General features: G+C 37.6%; 2 protein-coding genes across 2 annotated transcripts; one reads left to right on the forward strand and one right to left on the reverse strand.

Moving 5' to 3' along the window:
- Window positions 1-1,948: 1,948 nt before the first annotated feature.
- On the forward strand, window positions 1,949-7,430 carry LOC141644396 (65-kDa microtubule-associated protein 8). The gene is made up of 11 exons (XM_074453921.1): window positions 1,949-2,310; window positions 3,016-3,219; window positions 4,021-4,278; window positions 4,356-4,568; window positions 5,191-5,346; window positions 5,427-5,586; window positions 5,686-5,837; window positions 5,936-6,023; window positions 6,424-6,497; window positions 6,609-6,683; window positions 6,839-7,430. Exons 1-11 carry the CDS (start codon window positions 2,227-2,229, stop codon window positions 7,190-7,192), a joined length of 1,818 nt encoding a protein of 605 aa, XP_074310022.1. The 5' UTR covers window positions 1,949-2,226; the 3' UTR covers window positions 7,193-7,430.
- A 787-nt stretch (window positions 7,431-8,217) lies between these two features.
- Window positions 8,218-9,385, reverse strand: LOC141644397 (uncharacterized). Its single transcript, XM_074453922.1, has one exon. It carries the CDS (start codon window positions 9,276-9,278, stop codon window positions 8,529-8,531), a length of 750 nt encoding a protein of 249 aa, XP_074310023.1. The 5' UTR covers window positions 9,279-9,385; the 3' UTR covers window positions 8,218-8,528.
- Window positions 9,386-10,915: the final 1,530 nt, after the last annotated feature.

Below are 10,915 nucleotides of genomic sequence, written 5' to 3' on the forward strand. Positions count from 1 at the left end.
TACCCACTTTTTCTCTCTCTGCAACACTATTCATGTGGTCCCCTTTCTCCACTAACCCATTTTGTTACCATTTTAACTCACAAAATATCCGCCACAAATGGTAACCCGTCACAAGGGAGACCAATTGATTAAGGGAAATCTGGTTAATACTATTACTGTAAATTTATTCCATCATCCACTAGTTTCAAATAATCCAAATAAACATCTACTTTTAAGCCAAACAATAATTAAATGGATCCCACCCACCACACAGGATACTTATCCAGACTTAAAGTAATAATGCCCTCAAATCATTTACGAAGAACATCCACTTCATAATTAGCTTAATATCTACATAAATTCTCCTAATACCCAATCATGTAATCTCTAAAGTCTCCTGCTCTAAACCTGCTTTCAGATTCTTCCCCTCTAGTTTAGGCCGACATAATCGAACACCAGTTAGTATTCCTTAAGACGGAGATATCCATCTTAACATTAAAATGGGTCAAAATCATCCCATTTAAGCATATCAGACGAATCTTTTGCTTTTTCATTATTCATACTATTTGACATGTCTTAAGCTCAAGACTGATATGCTCCTCTTAAACAAGAATTTATGATCAACCAATTATTACAAAAACAGTAAAACACCAATGATTAATTGAACACAAATTCTCATTGAAGACATGACATATCCGTCACAAGCTGAAGACGGATACCATTTTACCTCACAATGTACCCACTTTTTCTCTCTCTGCAACACTATTCATGTGGTCCCCTTTCTCCATTAACCCATTTTGTTACCATTTTATCTCACAAAATATCCGTCACAAATGGTAACCCGTCACAAGAGAGACCAATTGTTAATTGAATTTCAGTGGAGAATTAATCGCCGAGAGACATCCACAGGCCACAGTTACATATAACGATTTATTAGCCGACTTCACATCATTTCAGGATTAGAATTAATCGTCCTTTTTTTGTAAAGAAATGTGTACTTCAGAAAATCATGATATTAAATTTACAATTGGTCTCCCTTGTGACGGGTTACCATTTGTGGCGGATATTTTGTGAGTTAAAATGGTAACAAAATGGGTTAGTGGAGAAAAGGGACCACATAAATAGTGTTGCAGAGAGAGAAAAAGTGTGTATTTTGTGAGGTAAAATGGTATCCGTCACTCAAAAATGACGGATATGTTTGGTCACAAACAAGAATTTGTGTTAAATTTAAGTTATCGATTAAATGAGACATTTGTAGGGACTAGAAGAGAACCTTGATTGCGCAAGTGCTGACACGGTCAAAGTTTGTAGGCGCGTGTAGGCTTGTAGCTGAAGCAGATTCCTTACTTGGTTATAGGCATTGCTTTAGTATCAAGTCCCTGTATGCTGTATAAAGCATAGCAACCAAACCAATACATAAAACAAACATCATATAATAAGAACAAATTATGGGCGTGTAAAAGCAGGTGCTGTTAAGGGAAAGAGACATTATACTTTAATATATTTCCCTATTTCAATAAATTAAAGTTAATTTATTATAGAATACAGTAGGATGATTATGTTCCATTTCCAAAAGAGTCAAATACACCACTAAATTGTGTAAACCTTACTAAAGCAAATGGTTCATTAATAGTGCACTTCTTGTGTCACGAAGTTGAGTCGGTCAGTACAATTTCGACACATTTCATTATTAGTCACTTTAGAACATAATTTACATTTAACATAGGGTAAGGTTGCGTACATCTAACCCCTTTATCAAGCCTTCATGACAATAGCTACTTCTTAGGTTACGAAGTTGAGTCGGTCAATACAATTTTCGGCACATTTCATTATTAGACATTTAGAGCATAATGTTTATTTAACATAGGATAAAGTTGCGTACATCTAACCCCTTGTAAAACCTTCATGGCAAATTGGCAATAGGGACACGGGTAATATATTTGTAATATATAGTAGGAGTATATAACATGAAAGACACAGCTGGACGATCACCATAAAAAAATAAAAAAGGAAAGCACAACTTTGAACCACCCTTGAACAAAAAGCTTCCGTTACACCTACTTCACCTCAACCTTTTCTTTTAAGCGAAAAAAAAACACTCACAACTCAAACCATACCATCAGGAAAATGAAACCTGCACTGTAGAGAAAGATAACACTTACCCCTTAATTTTGCCTCCATTTTCTAGTACCGACAGTATTAAAGTTCCTAGTTGAGCTCCATTGATCACCATCTAAAGAAAATACAATGGGGTCGTTTCAGGCTCCGATCACTGTCAGAAGCTCAGCCCTACTCGAAAATTCATGTGGGTATCTGCTTCAAGAGCTGCAGGCAAGTTTATTTTACGATGAAACATTACTTGTAAAATTTTCAGCAATGGAGTGAGGGGTAACAGGGGCACCCTGCATCCTCAACTTTGAACACGTGTTATTACTTGTAATTTTGTTTTTAGTAATTAGTTTTCTTTGTGTTTACACTCGTAGTTTCCTAACCCAAACTTGAACCTTGTCTTCTCTGTTAATCTTATATTCTAGCACCGCTAGTGTTCGTTCAGCATGTACGGTCCTAGGGAAGAGGTTAACTGTTATTGGAATTAGTAGAGCACAAAATAGAGGTGAATTGAAGAAAAACAGTTGTAAGTGGTGGTAGTAAAGGGTAATTAAGGAGCTATTACTCGTAGGTGGGAGTATTGCATTATCCGACGGAGAGATGGATGATTTTTACTCTACTTTAGAGGAGTAACTAACTAACTACTATGCTTCCTTCCTCATTTCCACCATCAACTACCACCACTTTCCTCAAAGCCACCGTCAACTACCACCACTTTCCCTATTTTCCTTTTTTCTGCTCTCTATTAGCTCATAACAACTACACCAATTCCAGGCAATTCAATTCCTTGGGGTACTACCTAAAAAATATTATTGTATGTTAAAACTGTTTCAAAAATTATGCACCAGTTTATTATTTACCAATTACCACCCTTCGAGAATTCTGACAACTATTGGTGTATTTTGTATTTATTTTACATGAGAACAGAAAATATGGGATGAAGTAGGAGAAGATCCATACCAAAGGGAGAAGGTTTTGGTAGACATTGAGCAGGAGTGCATGGAGGTGTACCGCAAGAAAGTGGACTATGCTAACATGGCAAGATCACGCCTCCATCAAGAATTGGCTGAATCGGAATCTGAATTCACACGCCTTCTTTTGTCACTGGGCGAGCGCTCTCTGCCAGAAAGGGTATGTTACACTTCAATTGACTTGAACTCGTCATAAGCTGTTATTTGGTAACTTGCTTGAAAATAAACAATTAGTTAACTCAAATTAATTACTTTGTAATTATAAGAAAGCTGTTATCAGGGCAGGTAGTGATGTATTCCTAACAACTGTAGCAACAGCAACAGCAACAACAACAACAACAACAACAACAACAACAAGACTTTAGTCCCGAAAAGGACTTGGGATTGGCTAGTAGGCAATTAGGCGTAGCTAAGCATTCCCGTTATACACAAATTGCATGAATATCATGACAATTGTTGTGGTGACCTTGGCACAATCTACCATATACAATATGCAATACTCTGTCAGTCTGTGTCACACTAAACTTCCCATTAAACTTTTCAAGGGCATATCTTCAAAACATTAACCATTAATATATTTTCTAACAATTAAGAATGGCGTATTAAACTATTTGCATTTGCTATCAAAAAAACTCGCAAAATTATACTCACTCCTATTCACTAAGATGTTCCACAATTCCGAAAATGGCAAATTCACTAAGTTCTTCCACTTTCCTTATTAATCTATTATTTGTGGTTAAAATGACTTGTGACCCCACATTCTCTCTCTTATTTTCATTTTCCTCTATTTTCCACCACAAATCTCCTTCCTCTTAAAAACTCCCCAAAAGGTAATGTGGAAGATCATAGTGAATCGGAGGGAGTAGTTTATAATAAATATGGTTGAAGTATTATCCTTGACATATGAAATTAAATAAAAAAAATTCTTCTAAACCAACTCTTCCTCATATTGGAAACACAGCCAGAAAAGAAGGCAGGAACTCTAAGGCAGCAGATTGATTCAATTGCACCGGCATTAAGAGAAATGAGGCAACGGAAACGAGAAAGAATGAACCAATTTCTAGCAGTTCAAGGGCAAATACAGAAAATCAAAGCAGAAATTGCAGGCCTATCAGAGTATGACGACTCGGCATCAGCTTACATAGTAAATGAGAATGACCTTTCAATGAAGAAACTAGAGGAATACCAAGCTGACCTGCAAAAACTCCAGAATGAAAAGGTAATGTAGAAATCAAATATGAATTACAACATAGCCAAAGTCGTGGAACTAAATTTCTCTTGTCATTCAATATGAAGAGCAATAGAATCCAGAAGGTGGAGATGTATACTAGACAAATACATGACTTGGCTGCGTTGCTTGGAATGGAGTCCTCAAGGACAGTTACGAAGATTCATCCAAGCTTGAACGAGTTGTGCGGCATAGCAAAAAACATTAGTGATAGCATTTTGGATAAACTTAATGACACTGTGAAATCTCTTGAGGAAGAAAAGCAGAAGCGCATTGAAAAGGTGAGATATAACTCCTTTGATATTATATTAGGGGCAGCTTTGGTCATGGGAGTCAATAATCTTATTCATAGCTTTCTTCTGACTTTCCTCTCAAAAACAAGCCAAAAATTCATATAGTAACTGTTGTAGACTTGTAATGAAATATTAAAAAGGACACTCGAAAACATCAAACTCTTTTTTTTTCACAAATAGCCGTATCTGACACTCGAACTGCTAATGGGTCAATGTAACAACGCAAGAGACTAATTTAAAGTGTTGTTTTTAAGCACACCTACTTAGGAAAACACTAGTAAAAATAGAACGTTACACTAATAAGTGAAGGTTTTAGAATGGATCTGCCTAGTGCAAGGAAATAGGAGTAACAATGAAACTAAGATGACCTAGTCGAGTAGCAATTCACAAATTGGACAAGACCTCTGCAGTGCCAGCCAGCGCATGAGCTCAACTACGTGGAGCCAGTTTCAGGGGTCCTGCATCACCCATTAATCTCTGAACTAAGCTGGTTTATCCAAAGATTCCTGAAGAAAAAATAAGAGCAAATTTGATTATCAGTCGAAATGGTGATTTTATAATCAGCCAATTTATCAGAAAAGGCTAATGACTGCTGTCTTTGTCATTGCAGTTACATCAATTAGGAAAAGAACTGATAGACATGTGGAAGCTTATGGACATACCTGAACGACAACGCCATCAGTTCTTTGATGTTACTAATTTATTGGCACTCTCACATGAAGAAATAACAAAACCCGGCGCCCTTAATTCCAGCATCATCGAACAGGTCAGCGCATGATTAGATTGTTCGAAAAGCATTATTATTACAGTATTACCGAATGCAAATGTCTGAATGTTTATTTTAAGGCTGAGACAGAAGTAAAGAGACTGGATCATTTGAAAGTGAGCAAGATGAAAGAACTTTTTCTTGGGAAACAGTTTGAGCTTCAAGAAATATGTCGTTACTCCCACATGGAAATTACTACACCACCTGAGATAGAAAACATTACACATCTTGTCGACACAGGTCAGACATGTTGCATACTGTTCAGTGTTTTAAGAAAGCTAACTTGCAAAAATCCAAAACTAACTTCACTGACCTCAAATTTGGTCACGCACATAGCAGGGGACATAGACCTCGTCCAATTACTAAAGAGCATGGATGAACACATTGATAGAGCAAAAGATGAAGCTTATAGCAGGAAGGCAATTATGGAGAAAGTGGAGAAATGGATGGTGGCATGTGATGAAGAACGCTGGTTAGAAGAATATAACAGGGTAACTTATCATACACACCAACAGAAACTTCATAGATTATATAATTACCCCTAGACATCTATCTCATTACACAAAAATATATCTATTTGTGTGTCCAGGATGAAAATCGATATTCAGTAAGCAGAACTGCTCACAGGAACCTAAAACGTGCAGAACGAGCCCGTGCAACAGTCACCAAAATCCCAGGTAACGTATTTAATTGTTCTAACAGACAAAATACACACACGCAAAATCCCAAAACATAGTAGTCACCAAGTACACATAAATTGCTCACGGTTTCTTCAAAAAGTTTGGATAATTCCATCCTATGGCAGGAAGTGGTGAGCATGAAAGGCGTTGGGTGAGATTTCAACTTGAAGTGTTAAAACTCACTTCAAAAGCATGAAACTTCACCCTACCCTATTGTAGAACTGAATTTACTTGAGTTTCTACCCACTCTAATAGCTGGTTTCTAGATATGCCTCGTTTAACAGAATCATATTACAATTTTAAGAGCATCTTTTCTCTGTCTTTTATCAAACTTATCAGAAATAATAAACACTACTACTCAAAAAAAAAGGCATCTCACGCAATGTTTTAATTACAGCTTTGGTGCATATGATAATCTCATTGACAAAGGATTGGGAAGAACAAAGAAGGAAAAATTTTCTGTATGATGAGGTAAGACTTCATCCAGAGGTGATTCAGGTCAACAGTCAGAGAACATTAGCAAACATTAGATAAAATTGCTTCAGAACTTCATGCTAAGGTTCATTGTATATGTTGCTTCAGGTGCCTCTACTAGCCATGTTGGAAGAGTACGTAGCACTAAGGCAAGAAAAGGAAGAGGAGAAGCAGAGACAAAGAGTAAGTTTCATACAATATGCAATGGTGTATAAAAAACATCTACATTGGAAATGAAAAGAATTAGCAACGATTAGAGATATATGGACAAAATAGGGATATAATCTACAGACCGAATAGATGCTAGCCTGCTAATGATCTCTATTTCCAAATTTCAGCTGGAAAAGAAAAAACCAGTTGCTGTACAGCGAAACTTGTCATTAAGCCCAAGACCAGGAACAAGCGCTCGACGAGCCCCAAACAGGAACTTAAATGACAGTTTCAGCTGTGGTTCTCCTACACATAGGAACCTAAGTGGAAATCCTGCAAACAGAAGATCCTCGTTGGGTGCACAACAAATAGGATCAAACAGCTTCAGTCCACGAAGTCTAGGCACCTCATTTATGAAGGACGGAACAAGAACACTGAGACAACAAATGTATACTCAATCGGAATTTGGTTCTCACCTCAGAGACGAAACAGCTTCAGTTGTTTCCACCTTTTCTTCTGGGCCGTTATCTCCTGAGATTTGACCCTACTAAACAGCTAGGAGTTTGTGAAATAGGATAGATTTGAGACATCTGGAGTTTGTGAAATAGAATAGATTTGAGACTTCTGCACAGAATAAAATCAGATATTCTGATACCCCCCGCCCCCCCTTCCTTTTCTTTTCTCTCTCTCTCTCCCCTCCTTGTAAATTACTGGTTTGTAAAGTTACCGACATTTTTCAGAAATGTATGATAAGTTTCAGTGTGTTAGTTTGCGAGACAATATATGTCTAGGCTACTTAACTCTTCATCCATAGACCATTGTAAATAATTCGAGCCGGTATATGAAACATTACCCCCAGACACTCCAAATGTCGTCGAGAGCATGTAGTTTCAATGCAAGCAACTAAGAAGACCCTTAAATTACAATGTTATATACATGTCAAACAAGGGCTACCCCAACTAACTCGGAGTAAAACAGAGCCATTTAGTATAATTAATGAGTGCTTTCTATTTCTCTTTTGTGAAGCGGAAGCTGCTCATATATATGAAATATAGCATCATAACAAAGTTTGCCACAAGACTACTGACAGGATTAACACTAACAGATATAACAGACCGTCTGAATTGGACTGGAACAGGTAGCAAAACAGTGCACTTTATGATCACACAAATGTGAAGCAGTGAAGGTGCATCAAGAGTTCAAGACACCATCTAGCATCAAGTTGCTAAATGCTCAGAAATCAAACACGCGTAGTTACAAATGCAGAATCTGAATATAGATCATAGAATATACCGATCATACCCACTCAAGTACCATAGCATCTGAGTTCTAATATATCAACTTCTCTAGTTTGAAGCAAAGTTGCCCCCCTTACAATTGAAATCCATAAACTTCCCTGCACTCTCACATGTATTGAAATCGCAAGATAGCGATACATAGCCTCTTATAAGGTACACAAACCAGAAGGTTCAAACTGACAGACATGTTCAGCCAATAAAATGAACACAATCAATATAATCATCTGTCAGACTTAAACTTAACCGTCTGCAAACATCACACCATGTGAATGCTAAGTGCTAACACAAGTTACACAACAAATTCCACAATTTTAGCCTCAACAACAGAACATTATCATCCATACAGACCACAATCAACATACTTCGTGATCATAATTATTAAGATTAGAAGCTAATGTTACGCTTTGACCAACGCAAGCCACTTGCATAGAAAGTATAATCTTCGGAAAAGCAACAAACATATCAGCTTATCTAAAATGCAAATTAGTCATCATCAAATTAAAACATAATCATCAACAGACAACACAGAAGATAGATCTTCAACATAATAAATAATACAACAAAACAAAAATTCCTCACACTAAGCTTCATCAACAAGAATTACGTCATCCGCATCCGGAATTACTTCATCCACTTCCCCGACATGCTCCGGAATTACATCATCCACATCCTCGACATGCTCCAGAATTACATCATCCACATCCTCAACACGCTCCAGAATTACATCATCAACACGCTCCACAATTAAATCATCCTCAACACACTCCGGAATAACATCATCCACATCCTCAACACGCTCAGGAATTAGATCATCCACATCCTCAGCACCCTCCGGAATTTCATTATTCTCAGCACGCTCCAAAATTACATCATCCACGTCCTCAACACGCTCCTGAATTACATCATCCACGCCATTACCACCAATTGAACCTTTCTCACTCACAGGCTTCTTGAAAAAGCTATCAATACGACGCGTATGAGCCGGAACAGGCTTCTCCTTAACCATACGATCAGCACGAGGACGATCCACCGGCTGAGAGACAGTCGGCATCGGAAGCGAGTCGAGCAAAAACTCGCGAGCCGGTTGGTGACGTTTTACGGCGATTCTGAGATCTTCAAGTTTGATAGTCTTTCGCTTCTTCGCCGTAACGATGTCGGACGATTTCTCGGCGAGAAAGTGAAGGAAGAGTTCGGCGGCTCCAGAAACGAGAAAGAGTGCTTCGGAGGTTACTCTGGAGATATCTTTGTCGAATTTAACGATTTTCTTTACTCTAGAAACTGGAAACGACGGATTGAAGGTTGTATCGGCGGTGGTTTCTTCTCCCGCCATTTTTGTGTGAGCTTGGAAATTGGAGAAAGAGTGATTATAGGGTTTCGGAATTTGGGGGATTTGGATTTTGGGGGTGGTAAAAGGGCGGGAGATTGGTTTTCTATGTGTTGTAAAAGACCATTTAGCCCATGTGTTGATATAAAGCTCAAATTTTTTAAGATGACAAATATTTCGGGTAATTATAACGTCACTCAATAATGTACTTTATATTTTCACTCATAAAAATACTTTTCAAAAGTTAAAATATTGATATAATGTTATTGACTTCTCGCAATGACTGCATAAATCATAATATATCTACTCTTTAGCGTTATCATTCTCCTATATTTATGTGAGACAATTTCTTTCAAGTATGAATAAATGCCCTTTATGATTGTTTGTCAATGTTTTGAATTGTGGTATTTCGGTTGTTCAAAGGGATATATGACATCCGCGAGCTGACAATAAAATGGCCGTTTGATAATATTGTCGGACACACATCGTATCTGCAGTCGAAACTGTTTAAGAAATTATTTCTTAAGGCATAAATGGATCCTATGTTTTCTTAATGGGAATTATAATATCGTCTATATTTTCGATTTTAGCGCATCTAGTTAAAAAAAGTTGTTCAAATTTTGTATCGTTATATTTTGTATGCATCCGTTTATTCCATTTACCGTTGCAATATCTAAGGCCTCGTTTGGTTGCCCGCGGGAATACAACTCCATAGAAATATCGAATTCATGGGAATTAAGTTCCAGCATGAAATTCACGTGAATTTAGCAAATCCGTTTGGTTACCTACATAGGAATTTAATTAACACAGGAGTTTAGAACTACCTGGGAGGGGCTAGGTAATTCAACTCCTTCATTATGGGGGAGTTGGAAAATCATGTGATCCGAAAATAGCAAACTTAAGTGATGAGGTCGTGTTGGATGTAAAAGGGCTTGAAGATGCAACGTTGGTCGAGGAACGAGGAGCTGCTCACGTCACATACTTGGGCGTGGGTTACAGTAGAGCTCGAGGAGTTCTAATAAATCTCGGAATAGCTTAATGTCCTTGGTATATCGTTATTTAGTTTATTTAGTTTATGGAAATTAGCTTAATTACAAATAAGGCAAGGTAATTAGATTATATTTAGGAAGGTCGGTTTTAGGAAAATAAGAGTACTATTTCCTTATTGTTTTAGGCGTGTGATAGCTAGCAATAGCTAGCAATAGGTAGGATTCTAATACTATAAATAAGGATCTTATGTATGGTTTTTAATTCATTCAAGTTATAATAAAAACCTAAGCTTTTGCCTTGCAATTGTTATCTCGGATCGACGCGTTTTCGTTCCAAAACGGTTTCTGTCTGACGCGCTTTCAGGCTTAAACTAGATCGATTAGCACGCGCTTTGCTACATCGGTCACCATTGTTCAAAGCATAGGTCTGTTTTGAGCAAATATCCCCCCCCTTTTCGTTCGTTCTTGTTCACGTTATTAATATTGCTTCCGCGTATTAACGAAAGTTCTTAACTTTCGTATCATTAGTGGTAATCAGAGCAAAGGTTACTGATTCTATTTCGATGGCTCGAGCTCGATGATGACACCATCTTGGTGAAGTGCGAGATTACCTACGTAATAGGCCAACGGGACCCAGGAGTGGACCGAGACAGA

This window comes from Silene latifolia, chromosome 2 (assembly GCF_048544455.1).
Source record: "Silene latifolia isolate original U9 population chromosome 2, ASM4854445v1, whole genome shotgun sequence".
NCBI lineage: Eukaryota > Viridiplantae > Streptophyta > Magnoliopsida > Caryophyllales > Caryophyllaceae > Silene > Silene latifolia.